We start from the raw sequence: 16,592 nt of genomic DNA on the forward strand, positions 1-16,592 counted from the left end.
AAGTGTGCAAAAAGCTGTCATTAAAGCAAAAGGTGGCCACTTTGAAAAATCTAAAACATATTCTGCTTTGTTTTAACACTTTTTTGTTTACTACTTAATTCCTTATGTGTTTCTTCATAGTTTTGATGTCTTCAGTTTGAATCTACTAAGTAGAAAGTAATGAAAATAATGAAAAACCATTGAATGAGAAGGTGTGTTGAAACTTTTGACTGGTAGTGTATACAGTATATGAATACGTATATACGATCAGTGATGTTGCCTTTCACCAGTGTAATTTTGTTAGTTTCTAAACTGACTTTTGATATAAATTTGACTCTCAAGATGTTCATCTATAAAAATGTCTCTTCAGGTCTTAAAAAAAGAAAAGGTTCACACTGCAAGTTGTCGCCATCTTGTATCAACAACTCTTAAAATTCAGCTATTATTTACATTCCCACCACAGGCGATTGGTGTAAACAGAGCCTCTTCAATGAAGAGGTAGCCAGGGCACAATGGAAAACTGTTTGATGGTGTGCCTTGCAATTTTGTACTGTATTTGATCATGTTACATATTTAACATCTTGAAGTGTTACAGAGGTGATTCAGTGGCATGAACACTAGGTATAGCTATACCATGGATTAAAGACACCACACAACAAGCACAATTGTGACATTCTTTAATTGATCATTAACAAAAACATTTTTGCCCTAACAGCTACTTGAACAGCGTGACAGTACCCATCAGTCCTAGGAGGCATTTCCACAATTTTAGATTGTTAACGATTTAACTTAACCATTACAAACGCAGACATGTGCTACAGATCAAAAACAATATAACAAGTTTGGTTGTGTTTTTTTTTTTTAAGACAGGACCTTTTCATTAAGGTGAGTTCAGTGCCTTGCCTATTCGAGGTGAATAAAGCTGGCAGATTCATTTTGATCTATAGTGACATCTTTACAGTATAATCTCTTGTCCATGCTCATAACACAATGTCAGCAAAATGCCTTCTAGGACCTGTTCTGCCTTGGCGACGGTGACTTTCAACCTACTTTAGGGGCCTATGAAATCAGCTCTTATTCATACACATTTTTCTTAGTCCAAAATCTTAAGTGTCTGCAGGCTTGTGTACTCAAAATGCAATGTGATCTAGTTACTCTTGCACGTCCTAGGTGTTTTAAATCTCTTTTTTAACCTTCAACTTCCAATTCAGCCCCCAGTATATTTATATTTGACACAAGGAAATCTATTTTCTCTAATTTCATAAAGAAAAACAATACTAGCGCACTCATGTATAAATGAGAGTAATACTAGAAGGCGGTATTTTATCATTAAATTTAAGCCACAATATAAAAAAGGCAAAAATAAGACAACTTGAATTTTTTTTTTTTTTTTTTACACACACTAGCATTCACACTGACCATATGTAAGCAGAGCACTATGTACACTTTGAATTTGTGTGTCCGTTGCAAATTACTTCGATATCAGGTGCACTACGTTTGGAAGAAAATTTCTGTGATGTCCAAATTCAAAGTTATCTTGTGAAGGGTTCTGATTTTGAACTTAGATTTTGTGACTCCAACTGTGTTTTCAGTACTGCAGCAGATATCATAAGGCCCTACTGTTGTCGCCCCTATAGGTTTATAAATTATGACACTAAAACACCAGCGCCGCTTTTGGACCCGCCTCCTTCACTGTCCCTGGAGGTCGCCGCCGACTGGCCCTGTGCCTCGCCTTCGCCCTCTCCCACCAACCGGATGTTGTAGCGTTCCCTGTACTCTGTGAGTTCTCGTCCTTTCGTCTGCATCTGTGTTTTGAGGGACTCGATTATTTTGGAGATCTGTGGGGACGGAAAGTAGGAGAGTAAGATCTTTTTCAAATACAACATCTGAACACAACTCTTAAAAAATGTACGAGTACATTGATTTTGTTTTTTTTTCATTTCTTCTTCCCATCACCTGTTCTTTATGGTTTTCCAAAGCTGGTAGAACTTCTTTTACCGTCCTCTCCACCAACACTCCTCCTACTAGACGAAAGCATTTCCTCGAAGGATCCACATCCTTCAGCGTTTCAATTACTAGGCTGAATGAGGGAGAAAAAAAGTGACAAGTGATTTCATTAAAACATGGTAAAGCTGCTTAGTTTTCTGGTTTGAAAAGTGCAAATCAAAAAATCTTTAGTGTCTTGATTGCTAGAGAAGGAGAGAGAAAGGTGGGAGCATCAGTTACCGACCTGTGCTCGTTGATCTCCATCTCCAACTCAGCTGATTTAGAGGCCATACTGCGCTGCTCCTGCCTCATCCTCTGAAATGTTGCCACCACCTGTCACAAGAAAACACACAGTCAGAAAAATAAACACAGTTTAGATCTATTAAGGACTATTTCATCTGGTTATTGATCACCTGGTTGATCCTTGAACCTTGGCAATATCCTACAAGTGTAAAATAGCTGTCATGATAATATCCTTCATTTTTTGGCGATTTCAATAAATATCAGTGGTTAGATTTGGGTTTTTGGAGCGTGATTATTTATTCAGTTAAAAATTATAACACTTTTGTAGCTCTAAATGTAATGCATGACATGAGCTTGAGCTGTATAACATTTGATTTGACTTTTATCGCTTTCCAAAGATTCACTGATAAATTACATAAATAGTACTGTATGAAATTAGTAGTTACCCTGTGTACATTAGAAATATTTTTTCTATTGCAGGGCTTTTAGCCTTATCATATTACATCATGGAAGTGTAATATCACCAATCACTCAATTAAAACACATCTTACAATGACAATAAAATAGTGTATGAGGCAAACATACCAGGAATAACAAGACAAAAGACGCACACATATAAAAACATGTTTAAAAGCATCAAACAGTAAAGAAAAGCACAAATGACGATGTGAATAGATATTAAAAGAAAGAAAAGCGATCTAATTTATCATATTTTGATATATGAAGTTGTGTTTCTTAAACGTGATATTATGATCTAGTAGCTTCTTGCTTCACTGCTGGTGTAAGATTGGGGGGGTCTCCACTCCCCAGTGATAAAAATAGCCTCTCCCACTCCCGTTAACCACACCACACCATCCTATTGAAGGCAGGCGCACTGGTAAACACCTGAACTGCATTTAACCGTCCGTCAGAAACACAATCTGTTCATAAACTATTAGCAAATGTTAAATATCTCCAGTTTATCCCTGTGGTGTCAGTCTGTGGTGGTGATGAAGCAGACTTGGTCGCCGGGAGATGGCGATGAGGAAGCTAACGTTGGCTCCGCCGCGTTGCTAGGTCACATGTAGCGGCTTTAGCTTCACCGGACCGGGCTGGACACAGACCGCAGAGACCGCGGAGCCCGAAGCAGACTGAGGTGGAGGTGTGGGGGTACCTGCTCGGCCGAAGGGCCGGACTGTTTCCCTCCGCCGCTGCCGCTCGACTTGCTGCCCGTGCTGCTGCTGTTGGCTGCCATCTTGGAAGGGTGTTGCTGCGGAGGACCCCGGACCGGAAGTGAAGAGCAGCGCTGGTCCAAGACACCGCCTGAGTGCAAATAAAGAGCTGTGAATACGAGGTGATGAATAGAGTAGGAGGACAAATAATGTGTTATTTTAATTACTATCCTTTTGTTGATGTTGTTGTTCAGGGTTCCCACGCGTCCTGGAAAACCTGGAAATTGGTTGACCAGTTTTCCAGTCATAATTTCTAAGCATGTAAGAGATTATTTCATAAATTGGAGCCATAGGCTGCACATCTTTAAATCAGACTTCTGGGGGCAAGAGATGAATTAAAATAGAAACAGTTATGTACAAAATAAGGCACAGCTGTCCAAAAGAACACATCTCCAAAGCATGAATAGGATGGGGGATGTATTAGTGTATGGTGTGATAACTTGTCTGTCATTACTGTAGCCTTCAAATCAACAGTAAAATTTGCATTTGACCTACACAGAAGAAAAATGCAACAACCAGAAACAACTCATATTCAGATTTTTAAACAAGTAACTTTATATTTCTTGGAGCAGGTCTTGGTTATTTAATCCAACAGCTACTTGATCACTCACTTGTGTTTCAGCCCCGTGATTGTTCAAACTAACTCCTAAGGCTTCATGTTCAGATGATGAAGCACGCAGTGTGCAGCCAAAGGGATGTGAAAGTGTGAAATATAGGTAGACTTTCAAAACATTACACCTACATCAGAGCATTAGAACCAGTAGAATGTTTTGACCATTAAAATACATCAGAAACACATATGATTCATCAATATACTTTTGAAAGGTACAAGACCCAGCAGGTGGCAGTAATGTGCTCTAAATACCAGTGACTAATCCACAGAGCAGCAGAGAAGAAGATTGAAGCCTCTTTCTTCCTGTTTCAGAGGACTGAGCTGAACAGTGACCCAAACGTTAATATGGTACTAACACGGACTGAACAGAGGAGGTGACAGGCTGCTTACCTCAGATCAATGTTCACGGTCAGGTGCATTTTGAGATCATCATCAGCGTGGTGGAGTCACAGGATCAGGCTGCAGAACAGGTGTGTTTATTATTATTCTGATAAGGCAAGGCAACACAGTTTAGAAAGCCTACAAATCTCAATGTTATTGTGTTGTTTTTAATGATTTTGTGCAGTTGAGTTAATATATAACAGAAAGATTAGTGCAGACTGTTGCTGCCCGAGTACCATGGTTGACCTGACATGTCTCCTTGTTCTGCAGCCGCTCTGCTGTTTAATGATAATAATAGAATAGTACTTTATCAATCCTTTGCAAGAAAGTATTGTGTCACAGCAGCTCCAATATAATAGAATTAAAAAAAAATACAGATGTGATAATTAGGATAATAAAATAAGTTTAGGCTAGCAATAATATTAATGATAAAGTAACAAAATCTGTATAATAATCTCCTCTCCCTGCAGAATGTCCACTGCACCTCAGTCGGTGGCTGCAGTCTGCCAGGTGACGGCCACCCCGGACAAGGAGGCCAACTTCTCTGCCTGTAAGAAGCTGGTGGAAGAAGCCAAGGAGAGAGGGGCCGGCATGGTTTTCCTGCCTGAGGGCTTTGACTACATCGGATCCAGTCGAGAGGAGACGCTGTCACTGTCTGAGAGTCTGACAGGAGACACCATCTCACGATACACTCAGCTTGCCAGGTAGACAAACTGTTCTACCTCCAGGAACATTTGGAGATCTTGTACAAGTTGATATGACAGCAAGAAGTGCTGGGTGCAATAGAAACATTTGTGACAGAATATGTAGGTGTATGTGAATCATTTTATGTTCCTGAAGTTTGCTGAGCCACATAAGTTTTGTTTTTACTTTCTTACCCTCCACATTTATATATAACATCTATTTATAAAATGCAAGTCACAAGCATCTAGTGTATCCAAAAATACAATTTATTTTCTTTTATAACATTTTACAAACTTAAATGAACAACCCCACAGTGTTGTGGATATGACAAGACAACATAACAGAAATTTATTTTTTATTTTGTATTTATTCCATTTAACCTGTTAAAGATTGTCTGTCTTCTAGGTATTTAAATCATTGTTAAAACCAGTCCTTTTGCCATAAAACATTTCTTGTCTGTCTCAGGTTCTGTAAACTTGCTTGAGGAAAAAAGTTTTGTTGGCTGTTAATCTTCTTATAAACCTTATGTGTGATAATAATTGAAACTATACACCCATGTTGTGATCTGTTCAGGATTTCTCCGACTTTCTTTCCTCCAGGAAGCTGCAGATGTGGCTGTCTCTCGGAGGATTTCATGAGCGAGGACATGAATGGGAGGCAGACAAACGAATCTACAACAGTCACATCATAATTAATGATAAAGGTATTTTCCTTTTTCCATTTTCCATCCCGCTCTATTGCACACATAGAAACACACTAATGAAAAAGAGCCAAACAAATTCAAAGGAATATTACAGTTTCCTCAGTCCATGTTTTCCACTCAGTGATTCCTTTTCATGCACCATTTACATATCCAATGCTCACTGACATTTTGTTTTCACACCACCAGGCGACATTGTTTCAGTCTATAGAAAGACCCATTTATTTGACGTGGAGCTGCCAGAAAAAGGCGTATCCCTGAAAGAAAGTGCCTTCACCCTCCCTGGACCCTCCCTGGTGTCTCCAGTACAGACTCCCATTGGCAAGGTGTCGTTTTTATAAGATTTTACAAGAGACCTGTACATGCACATGAATTATTTTTTGTTATACGTCCCAGACAAGTTGATACAACAGTTGATGAATAAAAATGTTGTTTTTTTCACCAGAATCATAACATCATCTAAGAACAAACTGGTTGGTTAACTGCTCCAGTATTCCTATAAAGGCCAGACAAACTTATGTTTATATAAAACAAACAGTTTTGATAGATTAGATCATTTTTACATAGTCAAACCAATTAAACTGTTTTCTTTCTTGAAGATATGATAAATTATATATTTCACATTTAATTTTTGATATCTTGGAATTTCATGCTTTGAGTAAACACTGGGCTTCTTAACAGTAGGTTTGTTGTTGTTTTGACTCTATTTATTGCTGATGTTGCTGCAGGTTGGTTTGGGCATCTGCTATGACCTGAGATTCCCTGAGTTATCAGTGGCTCTGCAAAGAAATGGGGCTGAGATCCTGACATATCCTTCAGCCTTCACCGTAGCAACAGGAATCGCTCACTGGGAGGTGGGAGCCAGAAATTAAAAAACAAAGCAAAACATTTAATCAAACGGAAATAAGAATTGGAAATGGAAATCTGAACTGTCTCTATTCCCAGGTGTTACTCCGTGCACGGGCAATAGAGACCCAGTGCTACGTGGTGGCGGCGGCGCAGGTCGGTCGGCACCACGAGAAGCGGGCGTCGTTCGGCCACGCCCTGGTGGTGGATCCCTGGGGCGAGGTGCTGGGAGACTGCGGAGGGGCTGATCCAGGCCTGGTGCTGGTGGAGATCGACCTGGGAAAGGTCAGCAGCACCAGGAGAAACATGCCGGTACAACGGCACCGCAGAGACACGGACTTCTACCACAGTCTGGAGAAAACCTGACAACAGCAGAAGTGGAAATGTTGAATATCTGTGTCACTGAGAAGACGGTGAACACAGGCGGCAGAATAAACAGGATGTGGTCTGTGTCAGTAACAGGCTGCAGAGGAGATGAGCCAAATAGGGGTATCAAATGTCTGGTGATTGATTTAGACAAAGTAGGACACACTACAAACACTTAACAGCTTTTAATGAATAATTATCAGAGATGCTTAGCCTACATGTTAAGTCGCTTTATCAATAACTGTATGGGAAAGTCAGGAATAATTTTGGAAATTGAAAAAGAAAACAGGTGCAGATCCACAGCCCAAGTCGTCCCAAATGATCCTGTAAAGAGCAATACTCATACTGATCAATAGATGGCACTTCAGGCCAATAACAACAGAGAGACGGTTTGATTCACTGTGTAATTCTGGAAAGGCTTGTAAAACTTTTCTAAAGACTGATAAGAAACATCGAAGCAGTGTGCTGAAGGTTTGTGACATTATAAACTCATGAATCTAAAAATTATCTCTTGGTCTGTCTTCTTTTTGTCTATATAAATAAACTATTAATTTGTTTCCCTGTTGCTGTGTAGAAACTGCAGTCAATTAGTAAAATGGTGAATAAATATTTTGTATAAGCTCCCAGAAATGTATAAATGTTGAATTGTGTAGCCTACTGATATAGAGCCGATATGTTAATGTGAGCAGCATTGGTGAAAAAAGGCTTCAGTTTCAGGGGGAAAACTTCACATTCAGATGAAAACAGAAAACAGTTTTATCACTGTCATGTTGAAATAGCTTTCCACAAACTGTTACAACAACATTTAAAACACTGTTGCCTAAAATATAATGAGTTTGTCTCATTGAACAACAAAAGACCAAAACAGTGCTTGAATCAAAGTCAAGTTCTATTTTCTTTTTTATCAAAGTATGTTGTGCTGTCTTGTTTCAACTGTATTCTTTCCAGAGCTGCTTGTCACACATTTGGTAGATAAGAATTGGAAAAAGCACAAATAAATCCCAAAGGAAGGAATCATCAGTCCACACACTTCAAGATGATCTGTCACTTTTGCATTTTTGTTTTGTTTTTAATTAAATTAATAATCAGAAAATGGTGAAGGATCAGAATCAGATTTTCCCTTTGTGCTCAACCATCAATCAAAACACCAAAATGTTTCATTTGACAGACACCAATACAAGAGAGAGAGAGAGAGAGACACACAGCAAATCCTGATGTGCTTCTTAAATATATATAAAAAAATATTTATCAATTCTCAAAACTGTTGACAAATCGATCACTTGTTTGTTTTAGCATTTACACCTGATTACTGACTCCACTGTGCTGTTACATTGCAGTGAGGTGATGACTGATTGATTGGTTTATTATTGATGAACTGGTCTCCTCACTGCCTCGTGTCTTCACCATCACAGATTCTACTGGAGAACGCGAACGTTGCCGCTGCCTCGAACGTTGCTGCTGCCGCTGCCTCGAACGTTGCCGCTGCTGCCTCGAACGTCGCTGCTGCCGCTGCCTCGAACGTTGCTGCCGCTGCCTCGAACGTTGCCGTCGCTGCTGCCGTTGGTGGGATGGGAAACAGGAAGTGACCGCCAGTGACACAGGAATGGGACTGAAAACAGAAAACAGCTTCATGATGAGGAGACTGTCACATCCACACCGTGTGGTAGGAAACTAAATCCTCCCTTCAGCTCAGGAAAAGGATGAATTGTCGTGTCCGGGCTGGATTTGAGGCATCGGGAAGGTAACTAAACGTTTCCCCCCCCCTCCTCCTTCAACGTCTTCATCAGTTTATTTAATTATTTATTTTCCTCCATGAAACCGTTAGGTCGGTTAACCTAGCTAGGAGGAGGATGGAGAAAATGCGTGTGTGACTGCGAGAGAGAGTGTGTGTGTGAGACAGTGTGTGTTTCACCACCACTCCGAGGCCGACCACCCTTTAAAAAAATGTATTTGTTGTTGTTAAATGTGATTAAAGTCAACGGGAGGATGTGACATCCAGTGAACAGGTGTTAGCTTAGCTTGTAGTTAGCTCCGTCGCGTGGAGGCTCGCGTGCACGTCTGAAGAATACATTGATTTAAAGGGGGGTGTTTTATTATTTTATTCTTATTTTTTCTGGTGGACCCAGGCCCTGTAATGCAGCTCGGGAGAAAGTGAGGCTCCAGCAGCCGACAGCTGCACGCTAACACCCCCCTCCCTCCTCTTCTCCTCTCCTCTCTTCTCCTCTTCTCCTCCACGGTCGTTTCCACCATGTAATGCAGATGTAACGTTACAGCTGCTGGGATGTGACTGAGTGAGAGCCATGTCTGTCTGTCTGTCTGTCTGTCTGGCTGCATCATGGTGGTTGGTTGTTTGTTGTTGTTGCTTTTCCATCACTGGCATTGATAATCGAAGTCATGTGCCTGTAATTGTGCAGCCAGAAATTCAGTCATGTAGGTTATCTTCTGAAAGCTGTGGATTTCCCCCCATTTAATGTGATTATCAGGGCTGCAACTCACTGGCAGAGGGAGCAACTGCCTCTGAAGTTGGGTCATAGATACTGTATTTACTTTTATTGTGGTGTTTTTCTAACATTGGAGTTGTGTTAAAGCTCACTACATACAGCAAGAGCCTCGTCATAACTCACATGTCTAAATATCTGAAAATAACAAATCCTTTTCATCATTATATCTCCCATTGACCTTTACTTCTAAGTTTATTAACTGAATAATTTATTTTCACAATGCTTTAACAAAAATCTGAATAGTAAATGTGCTCATTTTACCAGCATGAAACCAGGGGACAGATGGGGCCCCAGGTTGCACATTTGTAGATGTTTCTCTATCTGAAGCTGCTCGATGACTTTTTTTAAATGAATAACGTCGTTGTTTTTTATGTAAAATGTTGCAAAACTGCCAGTCACAAAGTCCTTCACCTTTTTAAAAGCTTGCTTGGTTTAATCAGAAGTTTAAACGTGCAGAATTTTCACTTTATAACAATATAACATTGAGAAAAGCAGCAAATACTTCGGCAAAGCAACAATAAGCACGAGCTTGGTCCTTTTTGCTTGAAGAACAACTTTTCTTTTTCCATTAATGATTAGTCTTTACATCAGGACTAGCAGACTAGCACTTTGAGTTAAAGGGACTTGGACTTCTGTGTTTTTTTGGTTTGCGTGTTGTTCCTTTTCTCTTCAGCGTAAATTTAAGCTTTACACGATCCACTTTAATATTTATCTTCTCCTCTGTTTCTCACAGCCTCGGTAGCAAAAAAACAAGCTGTCCTCAACACTAACCTTTGTCTTAATGTTAATCATAAACTCCAGTTTGCTGCTTGTTTCCTTCAGAGTTAGAGCAGGTCAAACCAAAGGCACCGCGGCCGCTGCTTATTACATTTGCTCTGGCTGTCGGTGTAATCAGCGCTCCTGATTGTGTTATGTTTGGATGGAGTTGTTTGCCTCCATTCGGTTAAGAAGCGTGACCTTAGAGTTTCATTCACAGTCAGACGATCTCGACGTCTCATCAGGTGTTTTATCTCCGTCCCCTCGGGTCACACACGACACGACCTGCATGTCACCTGCAGTTCAGGTCCAGGTGTTCATCTGGCTGTAGATGACAGATGTTACTGTCCTGTCATCGCCTCCTTATATGTGTCAGCTGAAAACACCTGGTCTTTGCATCAACACAGAGAGATTTCAGTTTCTAAAATGAGACCTTTCCCCCATAAATCACGGTTGTCAAACTTTTTAAGCCACAAAGAGCGATCCTAAGTGGGCCGGACCAGTAAAATAATAGCATGGTAACCTATAAATAAAAAGAACTTTTAATTTTTCCTTTGTTTTAGTGCATTATTAAGATGTTTACATTAAATGAACTATCCTTTTATAAAACATATTAAGAACAACCTGAAATTTCTTGATAAAAATATGTGCAATTTTAACAATATTATGCCTCTTCTGTCTTCTATGTAATTTTCACACATGGTAAATTCATCCTGAGGGCCGGATTGGACAGTCTGCAGGGCCGGTTTTGGGCCACGGGCCGCATGTTTGACACCCCTGGTCTAAATGATCAGTATCAGACAATTACAATTAGATTAAGATACTTTAGATTTCAATCAAACTGCTGTGTCCCAATTAGATTAATATTCCCAGACTGGTGTTGAAATTGATGGCTGACAAAGCCTCGTTGATGCTGCACACACACACACTGAGGGGCTTCTTGAATGGCTGTGTGTCTTATTTTCACTACAGGCCCGAGGACATGTATTATTCATTTTTCAGCCTTCATTTTGAAAAGAAAGAACTTCCTCTGTCTTCAGTCAAGGCCAGTTTTTTATATGACTGTGTCTCGTTAAGGCAGCAGCTCTCCGACCGACTGACTGATACCGTAGCACTACTCGCTAGTTACATGGCCTACAAAGACCTGTAAGACCCATGCACATACATGAGCTAATCACTGACAAAAGATTAAGTACACATAAATAGAATAAATAAAAATTCTGTTTTTCAATTTATGAATTCCTGCATCAATCACGTTTATTAGTAGATAATAATTATTTCTGTATTTATTGATTTATACTTATGTCATTTTCCTCCACTCCTTCATAGGAGCTAACACTCATTCACCGGTCATTAACCTGATGTTTTACATGATTAAAGGTCCAGTGTGTAAAACGGGGGTAAAACTGTGATATCTAGCGTTCAGATTCTCTCGCTTGTTCGCGCTCACCCCTCCCGTTGGCAAAGTAACGGTGGCCCCCGAGGACAAAAAAACGTGTTTACCAACCATTTTACGATATGTCTGCTGTTTCCCCCCTCTTCTTTCCTTCCGCTTTCTTTTTCGTTGGTTTATTTATGAATGCAAAACTCACGAAACGTGCTCTCTGGCTGGCTGGATTTTCCGCTTGGGCTGCCGTACAAACATGGCAGCGTAAGATGGCGACAAGACCCTTGCTAATAATTATGACTACGAAAACCAAACAAATTTTACTTTATAACGATTATACACTTATACAAATACAGTGTATTCATGGGTAGTATTCAGATTTTTTTTTTTTTTTTTTTAAACCTTGTCAATTATTACACACTGGACCTTTAAATGATGAATCATTTGCTCTCTTCTGACTCTGATCAGCAAATGCAAATTTCAACAATTAGACATAGACCTAACTTTTAGTCAAACTGTGGCCACGCTGTGTTTAAGATTAAGATCCAAAATGGTTAGAATAAAATGTACAGAGATACATCTACCAGTGGTGACACTTGGTTTTCAACATGATCTCATTAATTTGACAAGTTGATTTATAGTGAAACAGTTGCTACTTTTTCAAGACTTTTTCAATAAGAGCAATAAAAACATCTGCTTCACAAGTTAGTTTGGAGACTTATTACAAATGAACATCACTGGAAGTTTTTTACTGTTGCTCAGTTAAAACATCATAATATTAAGAAGTATGCCTCATATTGTTGTATTTAATGATCTAAAGCTACAGACAAAGTGATTGTTTTGCTCCGTTAACAGAGTGTGTGTGTGTTACTCTCTCACTGGACGACTTCACAGCTTCATCAATGTGTCAGTGCTGCTGATACTTGTGATCGGCTCGGCGCAGTTTGGGGTGTCATTAACCGTGTGACCGCAGTGTGTGAACGCTCATCCTCCCTGTTGTGTGCTGCGCCGCTGTCAAATGTTGTGCTACACACACACACACTCTCACACACACATACACACACACGGGGGCGATCCATATATCGACCGCCTGCTGGCCGCCTTTGAAGGATGTGTGTCAACTTATTGGTCTTACAGAGGAGGAGGAGGAGGAGGAGGAGGAGGAGGAGGTGGTGGCGAGCCGGTCCGTTAACTCAAGGAGGGAGGGAGTGCAAAACGCTGAATCACATCCCAGCAACGGTCGCCTGGGCAACACCTCCATAGTGACCAGCAGGAGGAAGATAAGGCCCCTTAGTTGTGTAATATCAGCAGCTTCTGGGACGTTATCACCCGTCACACACAGACAGACTACTCCTCCTCCTCCTCCTCCTCCTCCTCCTCGTGTTCACGTCTCCAAAACTGCAAAAAGTGAAATTTCTGAATCTGATTGGCTGAGAGGAAACACTATAACTGAATAATCAACAGGCTGATTGTTGTTTTCTGATTTCCGTTGCAGAAACTGTTATAATTATAAGCTATCGAATGTCAAGCAGCAGAAAAGAAACGGGAGGAGATGACTGATCCAATTAAAGCAGACCAAGCTCCGCCGTTCATTCGATACCACATCTGTCAGTCTGAAAAGATAATTACACACCTCCAACATGCATTTTTAATCATCTCTCTCTAATTTGTCCCGCTGCATGAATCAGCACTCCTCTTTTCTTTTTTTAAATCTCACACACAGCGATCTTTGTTTGAATGCAAAATAAACACTCAGATTTCACTCTCGTGCAGGAGTGGACCGGGCGGTGTCAGATGAGCTCACCTCCACGTTTGGCTGTGTGTGTGTGTCTGTGTGTGTGTGTGTGTGGATGAGTCGAATTGAATGTCCAGGCCACGCTGATTTGATATGAGGAATGAAAGGGGAAGTCGTCCTGTCTCCATCGGTGTGTGATTGTTGGCACGGGAGAAAAAGTTTCTCTTTTTGTTGTGCCCGGGAGCAGCAGGATCAGGATCAGGATAGCGGCGTTCACACACACACACACACACACACACACACACACACACAAACGGGGCTTTTGTCCGTGTCCAGTCTGTAGCTTTCTCTGTCACAACACGGTGTCAGGACTTATTTGATGTATGTGGATGAGTCTCTGTCTCTCTGACTCTGCTCAGTGCTGCTGAAACATGAGAGGATTCAGACTGGAGGTGGTGATGATGTACGATAGGTTTGTAGGTTTGTTGTGAGTCTGAGCCACTTCACAAACAAACTCTCTAATTCATTTCTCTTCTTCTTTTCCTCATCCCCCTCATCCTTTCTTTTTCTCCTCTTCCTCCATTCTCCCTCCTGTGTTGTCCTTCCTTTCCCCCTCCTCCTAATTTTTCTCCTCTCTCTTCTTCTTATTGTTGTTGTCCCTCCTCTTCCCGTTACTCCTCCTCTTTTCCTCATCCTCCTTCTTGCTCTTGTTCTTCTCCTTCATCCTCATTATCTTCTTCTTCTCTGTTCTTCCCCTTTTACTCCTCTTTTCCTCCTCCTCCTCCTCCTCCGTTGCTCTCCTTCTCCTCTTCCATCTTCTTCTTGTTCTTCTCCTCCTCTTTCTCCCTCCTCTTCCTCTTCTCGTTCTCTGTTCCCAGTTCCTTGTTGTTGTTGTTGCTCTTCCTCTTCCTCCTTGCCCCCCCTCTATTTTTCTCCTCCCTCTACTTCTTTTTTCATTTCCTCCTGAAGGAAAACAACAAAGATGTTGTTGTCCTTCATCTTCTTCTTCCTGTTCCTCCTCCTCAACCTCCTTCTTTATCTCTCCTCCTGTTTCTCCATCTTCTGCTTCCTCTTCATTTTCCTCTTAGTTCTTCTCCTCCTTCTTCTTGTTCTTCCCCTTTTCCTCCTCCTCCTTCTTGCTCTCATTCTCCCTCCCTTCCTTCTTCTCCATCTTCTTTTTCTCCTCCTCCTCCGTCATCTTCTTCTCCCTCTTCTTCCTCTTCTCCATCTTCCTCCCCCTCTCCTTCTTCTAGAAGTAGAGAAAACTCAACCAATTGCATTGAGTTATTATATTTTTCTTCTAAACTCTCAGCAAAGCGCAGAGAAAAGACAAAACCCTGAACCTGGCGTGGTGAATTGAATCCACTCAGGTTGATGTGGAGGAGTCCATTAAAAGCTGAGGCCTTGTTTCTCACACACACACACACACACACACACACACACACACACACACACACACAGAGGCTCAGATGAATACGGAGTCGCCTATCAGACCGTAAAGGATTAGTGAAGATCAGTCGGTCTGCAGCGGCGCAGGCAGCACATTAAAACCTCTCTCTCTTTTCTTTATTACACCAGTGTGACTCATCACAACCTCCAGGCCGAGACCCCCACCTACAATATCTGCAGGTTATCGGTAGTTGTTCCTCCCGTGGTCGTTGTGCTCGGCCTGTCGGGGTCACCTCAGGTCAAAGCAGAGTCTCACACACCCGTCACACACACTATTTTACCACATGGTGGCGCAGTTTGAGAGCGGGTGATGAGCTCTGTGCTGATGCCTGCTGCTTCGCTATATCTGTGGTCCAGCATCATCATCATCATCATCATCATCATCATCATAGAGGATGTGCATGTGTCGCTTTAATCCCCCGGTCTATAAATACACGACCGCTGTGAAGAGAAATGGTTTTTGTTCGTCATGTCCTCACTGCCCAGTAAATATCTCTTGATTAAACATTTTAATCATCTGAAATATTTGAATAAGATGCTTCATCTTGATATTTGATTGTGTTTTAATGATTAAAATGTAATTTAAGCCTTTATTTCCAACATGTAAGGGAATGTAAAAAAAAAAGTAGGAGGGAGTAGGAGGAACCCCTTGTCCAAACTAAAATGCAACTTTTACAGCTCTTACGAACCCTCCATCAAGTGGGGTTTATGTGGTTTGAATTAAAAAACTAACATTTGTTCGATGAATACCACAAGAACCGTGATTCATTTTCACTGGTACATTTAATTTCTGATTAATTTCCCTGCTGTCTCCTTGAAAGAAAGAAATGAGTGAAGCTCAATTTAAACCCAGGTATTATTAATTCATAATTGTAAACATCGCTCTCAGTATGTGTCGAATTAAATTCTCGCCTGCAAAGACATTACATTGCACACGTGGCTTAAAGACATAATGATCTATTGGAAGTATATCAACTCTGCACGATCTCTCCTTAATGTGAAATTGGTACCAAAGCCCTCAGGATGTTATTTTTTAGTAAATAATAAAGCTGCACAAATAGAGCTGAGGATGTAAGAATGAAAGGACGGAGGCTGTGGTATCGACTTTTTGTCAGATGTGACTAAGCTACAGAGCCAGTGTGGAAAAATAACCATTTAGGACTGGACTCATCGATCGTCCAGCGTCTGCAATCAAAGTTCAGATGTAGTTTGTTCATATCTGTTATTAATCAATCAATCAATCATCTTTGCTGCTGGTGTAGAGGGTTGGGGCTCTGGAGTTCACTTTGGACAATCATCATCATCATCATACATCAAACCACGCTGTTCAAAATCAGCTCAGGGTGCTTTTAGTTTTTATTGTGGTCCGACTCTGTGAAACTCTTTGCCTGTTGAACTCCGTTTGTCTCCAACAATATCTTCCTTTAAACGTAAAATAAAAGTATATCTATTCTCACAAGCTTTTAATTTAATTTTTTCTTTTTCTTTTTTGTTTTAGTATGCGCTTTACATGTTGCCATCTTGCTTTTATCCTGAAGCACATTGAGTTTATGCTCGTCGACTCATATGAAATGTGCTATAGGCCTATAAATAAAGTTGACATTGACATTGACATCATACATCTTTTCCTTCAACAGCCCATAGTGGCTCTTCAAAGTTAACCACAGCTGGGAAATGTTGACGCTGCAGTATCTGTGTGTGTGTGTGTGTGTTGTTGTTATAAATTTATTGGTATAAACCAAAAAAACAACTTGC

At 40.8% G+C, this 16,592-nt stretch overlaps 3 protein-coding genes across 8 annotated transcripts in view; 2 read left to right on the forward strand and 1 right to left on the reverse strand.

The window, feature by feature from the left end:
- Positions 1-639: 639 nt before the first annotated feature.
- On the reverse strand, positions 640-3,453 carry pfdn2 (prefoldin subunit 2). The gene is made up of 4 exons (XM_085759164.1): positions 3,362-3,453; positions 2,210-2,298; positions 1,936-2,059; positions 640-1,817 (listed from the first exon to the last, which is right to left on the reverse strand). The coding sequence occupies exons 1-4, from the start codon at positions 3,440-3,442 to the stop codon at positions 1,626-1,628; spliced, it is 486 nt and encodes a 161-aa protein (XP_085615290.1). The 5' UTR covers positions 3,443-3,453; the 3' UTR covers positions 640-1,625.
- Positions 3,454-4,300: 847 nt separating this feature from the next.
- nit1 (nitrilase 1) lies at positions 4,301-7,516 on the forward strand. The gene is made up of 6 exons (XM_085759698.1): positions 4,301-4,502; positions 4,884-5,117; positions 5,697-5,800; positions 5,987-6,123; positions 6,526-6,651; positions 6,743-7,516. Exons 1-6 carry the CDS (start codon positions 4,432-4,434, stop codon positions 7,007-7,009), a joined length of 939 nt encoding a protein of 312 aa, XP_085615824.1. The 5' UTR covers positions 4,301-4,431; the 3' UTR covers positions 7,010-7,516.
- A 1,016-nt stretch (positions 7,517-8,532) lies between these two features.
- Positions 8,533-16,592, forward strand: part of clcn3 (Cl-/H+ antiporter 3) — a 40,645-nt gene continuing 32,585 nt past the window's right edge. For 4 of the 6 annotated variants that reach the window (XM_085759168.1, XM_085759171.1, XM_085759173.1 and 1 more), the window contains exon 1: positions 8,533-8,750. The gene's annotated coding sequence lies outside the window, so the exon portion shown is untranslated. The remainder of the gene's footprint in view (positions 8,751-16,592) is intronic. The other 2 variants (XM_085759170.1, XM_085759176.1) reach the window with 1 other exon arrangement.

This window comes from Trachurus japonicus, chromosome 18 (genome assembly GCF_045865225.1).
Source record: "Trachurus japonicus isolate A0001 chromosome 18, Traja_1.0".
NCBI lineage: Eukaryota > Metazoa > Chordata > Actinopteri > Carangiformes > Carangidae > Trachurus > Trachurus japonicus.

Coding starts and splice junctions, on each gene's coding strand:
- pfdn2 (XM_085759164.1), bottom strand. CDS start 3,442: ATGGCAGCCAACAGCAGCAGCACGGGCAGCAAGTCGAGCGGCAGCGGC. Junction 2,060..2,209: donor ATGGAGATCAACGAGCACAG/GTCGGTAACTGA, acceptor TCCCTCATTCAG/CCTAGTAATTGAAACGCTGA. Junction 1,818..1,935: donor TGGAAAACCATAAAGAACAG/GTGATGGGAAGA, acceptor CCGTCCCCACAG/ATCTCCAAAATAATCGAGTC.
- nit1 (XM_085759698.1), top strand. CDS start 4,432: ATGTTCACGGTCAGGTGCATTTTGAGATCATCATCAGCGTGGTGGAGT. Junction 4,503..4,883: donor AGGATCAGGCTGCAGAACAG/GTGTGTTTATTA, acceptor CTCTCCCTGCAG/AATGTCCACTGCACCTCAGT. Junction 6,652..6,742: donor CAGGAATCGCTCACTGGGAG/GTGGGAGCCAGA, acceptor CTCTATTCCCAG/GTGTTACTCCGTGCACGGGC.